Source organism: Culex pipiens, chromosome 1 (assembly GCF_016801865.2).
Source record: "Culex pipiens pallens isolate TS chromosome 1, TS_CPP_V2, whole genome shotgun sequence".
NCBI lineage: Eukaryota > Metazoa > Arthropoda > Insecta > Diptera > Culicidae > Culex > Culex pipiens.
Window position 1 is genome coordinate 52,355,598 of NC_068937.1, and position 15,937 is coordinate 52,371,534.

The 15,937-nt window shown below is 37.6% G+C and overlaps 2 protein-coding genes across 4 annotated transcripts in view; one reads left to right on the top strand and one right to left on the bottom strand.

Annotated features, from left to right (window-relative positions):
* The window catches only part of LOC120432411 (protein gone early), a 205,885-nt gene that overhangs the window by 107,521 nt on the left and 82,427 nt on the right, over positions 1 to 15,937 (top strand). For all 3 annotated transcript variants that reach the window (XM_039597623.2, XM_039597628.2, XM_052706359.1), the window contains 3 exons: positions 10,312 to 10,383; positions 10,462 to 10,537; positions 10,868 to 11,029. In XM_039597623.2, the coding sequence (XP_039453557.1) occupies positions 10,312 to 10,383; positions 10,462 to 10,537; positions 10,868 to 11,029 (310 nt within the window). The remainder of the gene's footprint in view (positions 1 to 10,311; positions 10,384 to 10,461; positions 10,538 to 10,867; positions 11,030 to 15,937) is intronic.
* LOC120432442 (keratin, type I cytoskeletal 9-like) lies at positions 11,211 to 13,938 on the bottom strand. Its single transcript, XM_039597669.2, has 4 exons — positions 13,777 to 13,938; positions 13,502 to 13,663; positions 12,520 to 13,223; positions 11,211 to 12,456 (listed from the first exon to the last, which is right to left on the bottom strand). Exons 1-4 carry the CDS (start codon positions 13,789 to 13,791, stop codon positions 11,973 to 11,975), a joined length of 1,365 nt encoding a protein of 454 aa, XP_039453603.1. The 5' UTR covers positions 13,792 to 13,938; the 3' UTR covers positions 11,211 to 11,972.

Consider the following 15,937-nt stretch of genomic DNA (forward strand, 5'->3'; position numbering starts at 1 on the left):
TTCACCGGAGTACCGGGAACCGGTCCCAAAGTGGCCAGATCGATCCAAAAGTGGTTCTGGGGATCATGGATGAGCTAAATTTTGAAAATGATGAACTTTGACACCCATATTTCCCTGTCAAAAATTGTTCAGAAAAAATCCCGTAATTTGCCTTATTCCGGGTTCCACCGGAGTACCGGGAACCGGTCCCAAAGTGGCCAGATCGGTCCAAAAGTGGTTTTGGGGATCATGGATGAGCTTGATTTTGAAAATGATGAACTTTGACATCCATATTGCTATGCCAAAAAATATTCAGAAATAATCCCGTAATTTGCCATATTCCGGGTTCCACCGGAGTACCGGGAACCGGTCCCAAAGTGGCCAGATCGATCCAAAAGTGGTTCTGGGGATCATGGATGAGCTTGATTTTGAAAATGATGAACTTTGACACCCATATTGCCCAGTCAAAAATTGTTCAGAAATAATCCCGTAATTTGCCTTATTCCGGATTTCACCGGAGTACCGGGAACCGGTCCCAAAGTGGCCAGATCGGTCCAAAAGTGGTTCTGGGGATCATGGATGAGCTTGATTTTGAAAATGATGAACTTTGACATCCATATTGCTATGCCAAAAAATATTCAGAAATAATCCCGTAATTTGCCATATTCCGGGTTCCACCGGAGTACCGGGAACCGGTCCCAAAGTGGCCAGATCGATCCAAAAGTGGTTCTGGGGATCATGGATGAGCAAAATTTTGAAAATGATGAACTTTGACACCCATATTTCCCTGTCAAAAATTGTTCAGAAAAAATCCCGTAATTTGCCTTGTTCCGGGTTCCACCGGAGTACCGGGAACCGGTCCCAAAGTGGCCAGATTGGTCCAAAAGTGGTTTTGGGGATCATGGATGAGCTTGATTTTGAAAATGATGAACTTTGACATCCATATTGCTATGCCAAAAAATATTCAGAAATAATCCCGTAATTTGCCATATTCCGGGTTCCACCGGAGTACCGGGAACCGGTCCCAAAGTGGCCAGATCGATCCAAAAGGGGTTCTGGGGATCATGGATGAGCTAAATTTTGAAAATGATGAACTTTGACACCCATATTGCCCAGTCAAAAATTGTTCAGAAATAATCCCGTAATTTGCCTTATTCCGGATTTCACCGGAGTACCGGGAACCGGTCCCAAAGTGGCCAGATCGGTCCAAAAGTGGTTTTGGGGATCATGGATGAGCTTGATTTTGAAAATGATGAACTTTGACATCCATATTGCTATGCCAAAAAATATTCAGAAATAATCCCGTAATTTGCCATATTCCGGGTTCCACCGGAGTACCGGGAACCGGTCCCAAAGTGGCCAGATCGATCCAAAAGTGGTTCTGGGGATCATGGATGAGCTTGATTTTGAAAATGATGAACTTTGACACCCATATTGCCCAGTCAAAAATTGTTCAGAAATAATCCCGTAATTTGCCTTATTCCGGATTTCACCGGAGTACCGGGAACCGGTCCCAAAGTGGCCAGATCGGTCCAAAAGTGGTTTTGGGGATCATGGATGAGCTTGATTTTGAAAATGATGAACTTTGACATCCATATTGCTATGCCAAAAAATATTCAGAAATAATCCCGTAATTTGCCATATTCCGGGTTCCACCGGAGTACCGGGAACCGGTCCCAAAGTGGCCAGATCGATCCAAAAGTGGTTCTGGGGATCATGGATGAGCAAAATTTTGAAAATGATGAACTTTGACACCCATATTTCCCTGTCAAAAATTGTTCAGAAAAAATCCCGTAATTTGCCTTGTTCCGGGTTCCACCGGAGTACCGGGAACCGGTCCCAAAGTGGCCAGATCGGTCCAAAAGTGGTTTTGGGGATCATGGATGAGCTTGATTTTGAAAATGATGAACTTTGACATCCATATTGCTATGCAAAAAAATATTCAGAAATAATCCCGTAATTTGCCATATTCCGGGTTCCACCGGAGTACCGGGAACCGGTCCCAAAGTGGCCAGATCGATCCAAAAGTGGTTCTGGGGATCATGGATGAGCTAAATTTTGAAAATGATGAACTTTGACACCCATATTGCCCAGTCAAAAATTGTTCAGAAATAATCCCGTAATTTGCCTTATTCCGGATTTCACCGGAGTACCGGGAACCGGTCCCAAAGTGGCCAGATCGGTCCAAAAGTGGTTTTGGGGATCATAGATGAGCTTGATTTTGAAAATGATGAACTTTGACACCCATATTGCCATGATAGAAATAGTTTTATTTCTGACCGTCCCTTGACCGGTTCCCTCGGGGTAGGGAACCTGCCCGCTCAATCCGGAACATCCCCGGTGGTGCAAAATCAATGGTCAGTATTGTCTGTTGGTAGAACAAAGATCGTAACATGAAAAAATGTGTTTTTTTCCAAGATTTCTATTAACAAAATAGTGCGGGACCCAAAAATGGCCATTTTTGACCCTGTTTGACCCAGTGACCCACCGGAATATCTCCGGCCACCGGAACATTTCCGGGTTCTGCCGGTCATTTTCGGAAAATAGACATTCTAACGAGTCCAACTAATAAAGAAGTATGCAAATTGGTTGAGTTTTCGCTGAGTTATGGCCATTTTAGTGATTCCAATTTCACCCAGGCCTACACGGGTTAATACACAGTTGAAAACATTGTTTTAGATAACTGTGTAAATTTAGACAAAAATCTTGGTTTATTTTTAAGACTAATTTCAACAACTTCTACTTCTTTAAATTTTTCAACTGTGTGAAACACTGGAACAAATTCTTGGAAGATTGATGTTAAGGGGGAGGAACAAGAAAGCCAATGTTTTGCACCGAGAAATGGCGACAATTTTACTGCCTCCTTCTACCAAGCAGCAAATGATGGTGAAGAATACGAGGTACTCGGTCGATGATTGATTTTAATCTGGAAAGTTTCGGACAGGATCAGCAAAAAAGTGTTGTTTTAGAATAGTGATAGTGGGAGGGAAGCATTGGTGTGGTCAAAACTTAGTAATGAATTTACCGTTTAAAATGATCTATTAGAAAATATACTATGTTTAATACTACAAGAATACAAACATCACAGATAGGTACTTGTCTCGGATCATTTATTAAAAAGTCGCAAGAGCTATTAGAAACCAATTGTTTTATTAGGGTTTTTCGATCTACAACGAAATTTTGCTTCGGTTGATTCGCATATAACAATTGAGAAAATCTCTAGAATTTCTCAGGTTGTTTGAGATTTCAAATTTTGTATTTTTTTAACATGGATTAAATTTTGTTCATGCAGGGCCCTATGTTAAAAAAGCTATTTGGCATATTTAATTTTCCCATACTCCATACAATTTTTCCGGCTGGTCATATGTTATGTTCCAATATCTGTATCTTGAGAAGGGATTTTCTGAACGATTTAGTATCTTCGACAAAGTTGAAGGTTGTGAATAAGATTTTTCAGTTAAAAATAGGTACACGGAATAAATATACCCTACTTCACTAAAATCGATTAATTCAACCATATCATGTTAAATTTTCAATGCTTTCTCTAAGAATTTATTTTTTTAAAGTGTAGTAAGGCCGTTGCAAATATTTTTCAAAGTTTATCATCGAAAAAATGTTGTCTTGTCATTTTTTTTTTTTTGCATTAGGCTGGTACAAATATTTTTAAAAGTTTTTGTCACCCCCCCCTTCAAAATTTGCCCGAAAAATCAGGGGGCAAAAAAAATATTTTTACAATAAACTTCAAAATTTTAATGAAAATTCAAGTGCAACCAGCTGAAATCAAATTAAAATACATTCTCCTGCGTTTAAAATCATTTTTAGCATGTTTGGGTTTATTCAAAAATCTTAAGATTTTTTGAAAATTTTCGATGCAAAATCTTTTTTTTTCGATACAATTTTTGTTTTTGTCAGATCTTAGATTTTTCGAAAACTAATGATTGCAAAACAACTGAACTAGTGTAAAATGCATTTTAAAACACTTTTTTCATTTAAATGTGAAGACTATGCCTTGTTATTTAAATTTTTATATTTTTTTATTTTTTTGCCCCCCCCTTGACCTCGGCTAGGGCCGAGGGACAAAAACTTTTTTAAATATTTGCATCGGCCTTAAAATGAAAAAAAAAATGATCAGAAATGGTTTTTGATCGTGTTTTTTACCGTTGTACATAAAAATTTACATAGGGCTTTAGTACCCAATTTGAATGTATGTATGAAGCATGCAAAATTTTGCTTCGTTTGATACCCATATTGCATATTTTGAAAATTTGAGTATTTTCGAAAACATACGATTATTTGTTAAAAAAATAGTAGCTTAAAAAAAACTCTAACTGAAGTATACGAAATTTCATTTCGTTTTGCATATTGCAAATTTTGAAAATTTTAATATTTTCACAAAAATACGGTTTTTTGTGAAAATTTCAATATTAAAAAAAAACTCTAAAAATTAAATAGGCATGCGAAATTTCCCTTTGATATCCATATTTCATTTTTTTTAAATTTGAGTATTTTCGAAAAAATACGGTAATTTGTGAAAATTTTAGTGCTTTCCAAAAAAAAAACTATAATAAAGTGAAAATCATACAAAATTTCGCTTCGTTAATAACCATGTTGAAAATCATAAAAAATTTAATATTTTCGAAAAATACGGTATTTTGTGAAAATTTTAGTATTCAATGAAAATACTTCAATAAAGAGAAAAAATATACGGCGATCAGATTATAGCCGATAGAATTATCAAAATAACGATAACGATAACCATTATCGTTATCGTCAGACGATAATATTATCGACGATAATTTTATCAATTAACATTCTTAGAAATTAAAACCAAAAAAAAAACTTTCAAATGAACGCCTTCATTTTCAAAACTTGCATATGATATCTTTAAAAAATAATATGAATTAAAACTGGATTGTACGAACTCAATTTATCTTTTTTGAAAAGATAGCAATGGCAATTACTCATGCTTTTTAAAACAAACTAAATAGTTTTTAATGCAAGCTCAATTAAAATTGGCCAATTTGTTCTTAATCCCCCTTCATTTCGCACTGTCCTTGGCATAAAACAACTAAATAGTCTCACTCCAAAAACCTCCCCGTAAGGACAGCAGTCGAAATCCAATTCCGAAACCATTACTACCCCCCGAATTCGTCCAACTCGACCGCTCCCTCCTCCACGAAAAAGACACCAAAAAGTCGCCGCCCTGTCCATCCAACTTCGGAATGATTTATCGAAGTTTGATGGTGGCAAAAACTAGTCCGCTTGATTCGCTTCCGAAATGGAAAGAAGTTAAATGAATCGTGAAAATTTCGCCAAGAAGGAAACCAAGGGCACACAAAAAAAAAGTACAAGTAGATAAGCACCACCAATCAAGTGCACCGAGCAAAAGTCAAATTAATTAGGGCAATATCAGCGCAAAATTGGAACTCTCTCGGTTTTGTCGCACCAAAGGCAAAAAGTTTTGTGTCGACGACAGCAGCGGAGAAAAGTGGCAGTCTGAAGGTGAAAAGTGTTCTTTGAACTACTTTTGTTTGGCTTTTCCCGGGGAAATTCTTGAGTGGGATAGGAAGAAAAATCGGAGAAGGTGAGAAAATATGCTTCTAAACGATGCCTTGGGTTCTGGGGAGGAAATTCCAAAAGAGAGTGTGTTGAAGGAGGGGGAAACTTCTGATTCTGAATCAACGTTCAACAGGTGGTTTTGGGAGTAGAAGGTGTGAATGAATGAGTGCGAACAGCTGCTACTTGAATGAAACCACGAAAATACACGATTTGTGGGAGATTGAGTGAGAAATATGTTGATTAAGATCTCTCACGTGTTTTGCGAGAGAAACCTTCTTTTAGTCAATACACAGTTTCTTTCTTGTGATCAGGGTGACATCTAGCAGTAAAGATTGTGCGCACGGAAAAAATTGTGATGATATTACTCTGCTATTATTATTATTATCATGTCATCCAAAAAACTAATAAGCAATTCTCTGAGATTTCGGTCATTCGATTTTTTTTGTATTTTTTAAACCGGCTGAAACTTTTTTGGTGCCTTCGGTATGCCCAAAGAAGCCATTTTGCATCATTAGTTCGTTCATATAATTTTCCATACAAATTTGGCAGCTGTCCATACAAAAATGATATGTGAAAATTCAAAAATCTGTATCTTTTGAAGGAATTTTTTTATCGATTTGGTGTCTTCGGCAAAGTTGTAGGTATGGATATGGACTACACTGAAAAAAAATGATAGACGGTAAAAATTATTTGGTGATTTTTAATTTAACTTTTTGTTACTAAAACTTGATATGCAAAAAAACACTATTTTTATTTTTTTTAATTTTTTGATATGTTTTAGAGGACATCAAATGCCAACTTTTCAGAAATTTCCAGAATGGGCAAAAAATCTTTGACCGAGTTAAGATTTTTTGAATCAATACTGATTTTTTCAAAAAATCTCAATATTGGTCGCAAAAAATTTTCAACTTCATTTTTCGATGTAAAATTGAATTTGCAATCAAAAATTACTTTAGTGAATTTTTGATAAAGTGCACCGTTTTCAAGTTATAACCATTTTTAGGTAACTTTTTTGAAAATAGTCGCAGTTTTTTTATTTTTTAATATTAGTGCCCATGTTTGCCCACCTTTGAAAAAAATATTTTTGAAAAGCTGAGAAAATTCTCTATATTTTGCTTTATTGAACTTTGTTGATACGACCCATAGTTGCTGGGATATTGCCATGCAAAGGTTAAAAAACAGGAAAATTGATGTTTTCTAAGTTTCACCCAAACAACCCACCATTTTCTAATGTCGATATCTCAGCAATTAATGGTCCGATTTACAATGTGAAAATATGAAACATTCGTGAAATTTTCCGATCTTTTCGAAAAAAATATTTTCAAAAATTTTAAATCAAGACAAACATTTCAAATGGGCGTAATATTGAAAGTTTTGCCCGTTTAAAATGTTAGTCTTGATTTTAATTTTTTGAAAATATTTTTTTTCGAAAAGATCGGAAAATTTCACGAATGTTTCATGTTTTAACATTGTAAATCGGACCTATAGTTGCTGAGATATCGACATTAGAAAATGGTGGGTTGTTTGGGTGAGACTTAGAAAACATCAATTTTCCTGTTTTTTAACCTTTGCATGGCAATATCTCAGCAACTAAAGGTCGTATCAACAAAGTTCAATAAAGCAAAATACAGAGAATTTTCTCAGCTTTTCGAAAATATTTTTTTCAAAGGTGGGCAAACATGGGCACTAATTTTAAAAAATTAAAAACTGCGACTATTTTCAAAAAAGTTACCTAAAAATGGTTATTACTTGAAAACGGTGCACTTTATCAAAAATTCACTAAAGTACTTTTTGATTGCAAATTCAATTTTACATCGAAAAATGAAGTCGAAAAATTTTTGCGACCAATATTTTGATTTTTTGAAAAAATCTGTATTGATTCAAAAAATCATAACTCGGTCAAAGATTTTTTGCCCATTCTGGAAATTTCTGAAAAGTTGACATTTTATGTCCTCTAAAACATATCAAAAAATTAAAAAAAATTAAAAATAGTGTTTTTTTGCATATCTAGTTTTAGTGACAAAAAGTTAAATTAAAAATCACCAAAATTTTTTTTACCGTGTATCATTTTTTTTCAGTGTAGTCCATATCCATACCTTCTACTTTACCGAAGACACCAAATCGATCAAAAAATTCCTTCAAAAGATACAGATTTTTGAATTTTCACATATCATTTTTGTATGGACAGCTGCACAATTTGTATGGAAAATTATATGAACGAACTAATGATGCAAAATGGCTTCTTTGGGCATACCCAAGGCACTAAAAAAGTTTCAGCCGGATTAAAAAATACAAAAATTAAAATTAAAGAAAAAAGACCGATTCCGTAGAGAACTGCTCTAATGTAAATATCTAGAGTTTTTTTTTAATAGGTGCTATATAAACATATGAAACACAATTGCTTGCAGGACCTTTTCAAAAATAATCTTTTGATATATTCATATTAAATTGATTGATATTAAGAAATAGAAAACTTATAAATAGAAAATTTACATAATGAATTAAAAAATACAAAACAGGATAAAGATATAAGATTTCAGCTTCTAAAAAGCAGGGCTGGGGAGTGTGAGTTGAAGTAGGAGCTGGAGTTGGTGAAATCGGTTCTTTTTGCGGACCCGGAGTCGGAGTTATCGAAATCTTTGAAGTCAAAATCGGAGTTGGAGTTGCACAAACTTCATAAGGTAGAGTTAAAATCGGTGTCGGCTTATCTTCAATAAATTTTGTGGGAGTTGATATTGGGGTTGAGTTTTTTAGAAGAACTGGAGTCGAAGACAAAGACTTTGTGCCGATTTTTGTATTTTTGTAAAGTTATGAAAATTTTAATTATTCAATAATTTTTAACTAGGACGACAATGATTGCATCACACAATTTTATAAATTTGACCAAAATTCCTTTAGTGGCTTCAAAAAGGGTAAACCACTATATGCTGATTTATTTTGGTGCAATCTGGAATAAATATAGAGCATCTTAGAGAGATGTTCAGATTTCTTCAAAATTGATTGACAGCTTCACCTTAATAGGAAGTGAGTTTTACCAAAGGTTTAGCAAAATGATGTTTGTTTTTGAATTGCAAATTGGATGAAAATGAATCGAATTCTCACCTACCAAACTTCCGAGAATTTTCCCTGAAAGCATATCCAAAAAATAAAAAATAAAAATGTAAAAACAAGAGACGTTGAGTAGTTCAAAAATAATCAACCTTTTTGCTGAACACGGCCAAAAAAATGCTTCAAATCGACGCTGTCGTGCCGTGACATTCCGAGATAAATGCGTTTTAATGTTTGACCTTTAATAAACAAAAACGAGAGCACGCAATACAACATGCCATTCTATGCATTGTCCTGAAGTTTGGTTGAATTTGGTTGCCGGAGTCCCGAGTTATAATTACAAATGTTTACAGTAGTCGGGCTCGTACTTCTGTCAAACGGGTTTTGACCTGAAATCCCTTTGGCCAGTTGTCGCACTTACATCTATTCTCAGGGTGTGTCAAGTTAGCACGACAAGATTGAAACTGCTTTCATATGAAGAGCGACAACAATTCACGGAATTTTTTCAGTTTTTATTGAATATCTCAGGATTGAAACCGGATTTTGGGGATCTGTGAAGGTCAAAAGGTGAAGCATTGTGAGCGTTCTTAACTCAATTTGGCCCAAATTGCACGTACAACAACAGCGACGATTCGTTTGCAGTTTCAAAAAGTGGCTTCCACGATATCTCAACACTAACCAAATCGGCCCAAATTTTCGTGAAGACTCGTTAAACCAGTTACGTGTGAATGGCAAAAGCCGATTTTCAAAAAGTTTATTTTAAAAAGTTAATAATGTTTTTATGCTTTTTTTATTGAAAAAAGTCAGTTTTAGATTTTAGTATTAGAAATAATCAAAATCGGGCCAAAAAGCCCCAACTTCAGCCGATATGGTCCATCCAACCTCAAGAGATCGTGGCAACCGTAAATCAACTCGGTCTTTAGAGAGCCAGGGAGTGTCACCTAGAATTTTCCAAAATTTCTCATTATTCTTGGCACCCTATTGCCTAATATAAGCTCTTTTCCACAGTGTCTTTCTGTATTTTGGCCAAATCGGGAAATTTTGGATAAGTTTATTTTTAGAAATAATTTCAATTTTTTTAAGAATCATACGTAAACCCTTCAGGATGTTGGGAATGGGTTTAAGGGTGGTCCATTAACCAATTAATAAATTAATGAATAGATAATTTTATTAACGAAATCTCAAATATTAAATCCAACAATTCATTCCGTGATTCATGTTAATGATTTATTTAAGTGATAAGTGTAGGATAGAGTTACAAAATTAATATCAAAAAATATAAAAATTCAATAGCTTTCAAAATATCTAAGTATCGAGGTTTTTTTTTCAACGGAAAAAAAACTTTCTGCGGTGCTTTATATTGGGATTTTCCTACAAATCAAAACATGTTTAATCGATCCTAAACATGCTAAATATGATTTTAAACGATGGAAAATGCATTTCAACTTGTTTTCAATTGATTAAACTGTTTTTGATTTTAAAACTTTGTAGTTTTCTGAAAAAAAATCCCCCTGATTTTTCCAATTTTCCGGTCTAACCAAATTCGAGAAAAAAAAATATTTTTTATATGAAATATTTTCTATATATTACACCATCGTTTTTCCGTGCCTCCGTGCCAGGTTGTTGTCTCCGCTAACTCCTCGTTCCTTTTGTTAAACCTAGTTGGCGCTGGGTACGCGCTCTCTGCCTCTCTCGCACTCTCTAATTTCGCCTTTCTCTTTCCAGATTCTCTCGTGGGCCCGACCCGACGCCAGCACGTGCCGGCAGCCGTACGAGTGGGCATGTGGACACTTTGAGGTTCGTTGAAAATATTCTTGTTTTTTTTTTATCTTCAAAGTTTATGCTAATTTACTTTTTTTGTTTGTTTGTTATCAGGAAAAATACAAAGCACACAATTTCCACGGTGCCAACAAGGGTGAATGGAACTTCGATGCCTATCAGGACTATGAAGGTAGTAAAATAATATTGTTTTTTTTTTTCTTATGAAAATTAAAGTTTAAGCGTTTTTTAAATGAAAGTGTTTGATTTTTTTGCTTTTGGTTGTTTTCAAATATTGCTTTCTCAGAATGTGTCCAAAAATTCACAAAAAGCAAAAAAAAAGTTTTTGTACTTTTTCAAACAAAAAAAAACTTTAGATTTGTTAAACTGTGAGAAAAAGATTCAGTACATTTATTTAAAGTTTTATACGTCTTAATTTTTTTTTCAAGTTTTTCGCATCATCAAAAAATATTTTCAGATCTTAAAAAATATAAAAAAAAAACACTTTAAATCATTCTCACAGAAACGGCCGCCTCGTACGAGTTCATCTCGAAGTTGCCAACGGTCGCGGTGTCCTATTCGGCCCAGTACATGATCAAGAAGCTGCACCAGATTTGCACCACGGTCGAAACGGGCAGCAACAACGAGGCCATTTCGTCGCTGAAGCGCACGCTGAAGAACTTGGGTAAGTTTTAAAATCTCTTCTCTTAGAAAAAAAAAATTCAAATTTTAGGTCGCTGTGGTTGATTTGAATAATTTTTAAATAATTTTCTGTGATTGTATGCGATGTTGCAAGCAATCAGACAATATTTCATGCAGTTTTTTGCACAAGACAGTAAGAAATTGTCTAACCTAAAAAGAAAGACAATCTGAAAAAGGAAAAACCTCAATTTAACTCAAGGTATGTTTGGGTTTATTTATTATTATTTTAGCAGGTATTAGACTACGACAAACAAACCAAAAAACTCGCACTTTTTCGTGTTTGACAGTGTATCAAACTCGCAAACAACTCAAAATGTATGCAGGCTGACGTTTCTGCAAACAAACAAAGCTGCCTGCAAGCAGCTGCCAAAAAGTGCGAGTTTTTTTGTATGTTTGTCATAGTCTAATACCTGCTTTACCTCATCGATTTGGTCTCATGTTGTTGACCACATTGTATGCGTTTGTTTATAATTGTTATCAGTATTGCATACAATCTTTGCCAATGTAGCATGCAATCGTTTACAACATTGCATACAAAAGTCGAAATTATTTCGTTATACTTTACACTCGAAAAAGTTCCCGTTTAATTTTGATGGATTCCTCAAAAGATAGCAGACAGTTTTTTGCTAGACATGTTTTCTATTTTCACAGTTTTCGTTTTTACCATTGTTTTTCTTCACGATAGTTGTGATTTTTTATGGTACAAAGTTGGCTTCCGTTTGTCTTCTTCGCTACGCGGCTAAATCCTAAGTAAAATTAAATCTACCTTATTTAGACGAGTTTGTTTCATTGCTTACACTACCGCAAAAGTTCTACGAACTCTATACATGAACAGGGTGATCCGAATCGTTCAACCGTAAGTCTTGGTCAGGTATTTCGTTAGCTCTAATCACAACCATGAAAGCATCCGCATCCGTGGTCGAATCTTAGAAGATCGGCCCGGCGGTGGTGCTTCCGATGAAGGCGGCGTTGGCTCCACCGCTGGCTACGGCGGTTCCGCTGGCGCTTGAGCCCGAAACAAAGGTCGGGACGGCACCGAAGGTGGTTCCACCCGAGGCAAAGCTACGCTGGAACGAGCTCGATCCGGCCGACGCTCCGCTCGACGATCCCGATCCGAAGCCGGAAGACGATCCCGATCCGAAGCCAGACGACGATCCGCCGAAACCGGAAGCGCCAGCATTGCCAATAACAACAGCGTCGTTAGATCCACCAAAGTCGGCACGTCCCGAGAAAGCTCCTCCGGAAGCTCCTCCGAAAGCGCTGGCGTCAGCTCCACCGAAAGCTCCTCCGAAAGCACCGGCATCAGCTCCACCGAAAGCGGAAGCTCCTCCGAACGATCCAGCGGAAGCACCTCCGAAACCTCCAGCGGAAGCTCCTCCGAATGCTCCAGCAGATGCTCCAGCAGAGGCTCTGTTGGAGGGAAATTGAGGTTAGGTCAAACTAAAAGCTTGTCAGGATAGGAGTTGATCTTACCCGGCCTTGGCGTTGGCACCGTCGTACTTGATGAAGAAGACCTCGGGCTTGGCACTGGCGTAGGTATCGACGGCGGCATCGGCAGCGGCCTTGGCCTCGGCCTCGGGGTTCTTGACCAGAACGTAGACGATGGTCTTCTCCTGGGTGCGGGTACGAGCGGCGGCACGGGCAGCGGCGGCGGCCGAAGCGGACGGGGCCTTGATGAACAGGACCTTGTAGTGGGTCTGGGGCTGGATCTCGACGCGAGCGTCAGCTTCGGCTCCGGCCTCGGCTTCCGGAGCAACGTGGTAGTAGAAGTTCTTCTTGACAACTTCCGGCTTGACGAAGAATTTCACCTGGGCACCGGCCTTTGCGCTGGCTCCAGCGGAAGCACCTCCAAATCCGGAAGCTCCACCTCCGAATCCGGAAGCTCCACCAAATCCGGCACCAGAGGAAGCTCCAGCTCCAGCGAAGGAAGAGGCACCACCGAAGGAGGACGAGGAACCACCTCCGAATCGGGCACCTACGGCTCCGCTAGAGATGGCAGCACGTCCAGCGGCCAGACCAGCCTGATATCCAGTGTTGTATTGGGCACCTCCAGCGGCCGACGCTCCACCAAACGACGAGCCACCACCGAACGACGAACCACCACCAAACGAGCCCGAACGGGCACCGGAGAAGGACGCACCACCTCCGAATCCGGAAGATCCTCCAAAGGAGCCACCCTGATTGTAAGAGTTGCGATTTGTATCGGAAACCGTTGTTTTGAAGTTCGTTGCTGACATTTGAAAACATTTGCAGCGTTCCAAGGAGTCATTAGACGCTTTGGGGACATCGCTCCGGTTATGACCTTGACCTGCAGGTTAGTTCGTAGAGCTGGAGTCTACAAACTCGACCGCTACTTTCATAATTGCTCGGAATGATGTCCCCAGACTCCCACCCGACCCTTTGGAACACTACAAATGTCCGCAAACGCCACTTTTCACCACACCACCTCCCTTACCGAGCTAAATCCACCGGAGCTTCCACCGCCCAGCACGGTCTGCTCGTAGGCCACCGGCGAGGCCGTCACCGACACGGACCGGGCACCGCTGGACGCTCCCGAGTACGAGTTGCCACCCTGGAAGAACTGGGCGGACGCCACGGCCAGGCATACCGACATAAGCTGCGAAGGAAAAACGATCATTTGCTGTAGAACACTCGGAACACACAGAACGCCTCTTCACCGGGTTAATCCACTTCGGGTTACGGGCACTCTCGGGTATCCTCCCAACTCACCACAAATGCACGCATTTCGAAGATTTGCTGCTGCTGCTGCTGCTGCTGTGAACTGCTCTCCTTCTAGATTGACTAATCAATCCTGACTGAAGATGAGTCGGAACTTCTAGTGGCTTTTATACGGGCCAAAATTTCGCGGACCACGGGTCCCGCTGGCTCGCGAACCTGTTGAATGATCGCCTTTTTTTTGTTGGTTATCTTTCTTCGATGCATGCACCCTTCTTCGAGTGTGAGATTTTCTTTTCTAACCATTCTTTACCAGTCTCCGTGGAGAGAGAGAGAGAGGGTCGTCGTTTTCATCGCGAAAACGCCCAAAGCTGTTCCAAATGGTTCAAAGTAGTTTTGGCCGGTTTTGTTGCCACCCTCTCTCTTTCGCTCGCTATGTCATACCTCCTTCAGCGACTACTTTTTTCTCTCCATTCTTTTATGTGATTTGCCGAAAAGTGCAACGGTCGAGAAGATTAGGAATGTCCTTGAAAATCAAAAACTTTTTTTTAAGTTTGTAAATAAGAAAAATAGCAGCTCAAAATGATGAAAACATTAACATTTGGCGTCAAAAACAAAAAAATGCTGAAATGACTTTCTCAATTCTGAATTACTGTAAAGTACTTAAAAAAAATTATACCTCTGATATTTTCAGTTTCTTAAACTCTTATCAAAATGTCATAGGATAATCACCCAACTTTGTAAATCTCAAGAGTGAAAGGACGCTGCATTTTTATGATTGTTTTTTTCTTTCCAAAAGCAGCAGCAGAAAAAAAAATAATCATAAATAACTCGATTAGAATATATACCAGCTTGAATGAGTGAGTTGGTGGCGAGACAAATCGGTTGAGTCTCTCGCGGTAGAGTCCACACACCTTTGCCATAAAGTCGGCGGTCGGCGTTTATGCAAGATCTAGCGAACGAATCGGGCAAACCAAGTCCCCGGTGACTTGGTTCTTGGTCAGTTGGCAGAGGATGGTCGTGCCGAAAAGAGTCATTTTTTTAAATCCGCAAACTGAAAAAAAAGTTCGTATTCTTGGCAGGTTTAGGTTTTGGACCTATTTCCATCAAGTTTTCCGATTTTTTAAACTTAAAAATCGCTTAATGAATACTATTGAGCTATTCATTGTTTGATTTCAGTTGAAAGTGCAATTTAGAATTCTCAAGCTTAATTAAGCTAAAGCTGCATTTGAACGTCAAAGCTGTTAGGCTTATAATGGAATTCCATTCTGTCCACTATTTGGATTACTAGTTAATAAGTAAGAGATATTCAAAAGTATTCTTTAAGTGAAAACGTAAAATCAGTTTAAAATTATCTGATGTTTTAATCGTGTTGTTTTATTTCAAGCAAAAATAATGAAAAGTTCCGTCATCAGGGGTGACATTGGGACATACAAAAATGCTGAAATTTGTATTCCCCAATTTCAACCCCCAAACCCAATGTCACCCCTGATGACGGTTCTTTGTTTTCCTTACTTACTACAACCAAACTCAATCTAAACAATAATTTGGAAAAAAAAACAAAAAAATTTGGTCCGTATGTTATCTGAATCCAACTGTCGATATCTCAGCAACTAATGGTCCGATTTTCAATGTTAAAATATTAAACATTCGTAAAATTATCCGATCTCTTCAAAAAAAATATTTTATTTTTTTTTTAATTTTTTTTAATAAAAATTGAAATAACGAGCCATGGTTTCAACATTTTAATTAAAAAAGTGTTTTAAAGTGCATTATACACCTGTCCAGTTGTTTTGCCATCATTAGTTTCCAAAAAATCTAAGTACTGACGAAAATTTCATTTTTTGCGAAAAATAACATTTTTGCGGTGCTGTACATTGGAATTTCATAAAAATTCAAAACATTTTTAAACAAGCCCAAACATGCTGAACATGATTATCAATGCAGAAAAATGCATTTTAGATTGTTTTCAATTGATTAGACTTCTATTTTCATGGAAATTTTGAAGCTATTAAGAAAAATATTTTTTTTGCCCCCGATTTTTCAGACCAATTTTGAAGGGGAGGGGTGAAAAATATTTGCAACGGCCTAACTTGAAAACGGTGCACTTTATCAAAATATCACTAAAGTACTTTTTAATTGCAAATTTGATTTTACATCGAAAAATGAAGTTGAAAATTTTTTTGCGACCAATACTTTGACTTTTTGAATAAAT

Excerpts from the sequence above, each read along its gene's own strand:
- LOC120432442 (XM_039597669.2), bottom strand. Across the intron at positions 13,224-13,501 it reads GCTCCGGTGGATTTAGCTCG|GGTGGCTCCTTTGGAGGATC; the intron begins GTAAGGGAGGTG and ends TCTTACAATCAG. Across the intron at positions 12,457-12,519 it reads GGTGCCAACGCCAAGGCCGG|AGCCTCTGCTGGAGCATCTG; the intron begins GTAAGATCAACT and ends TCCCTCCAACAG.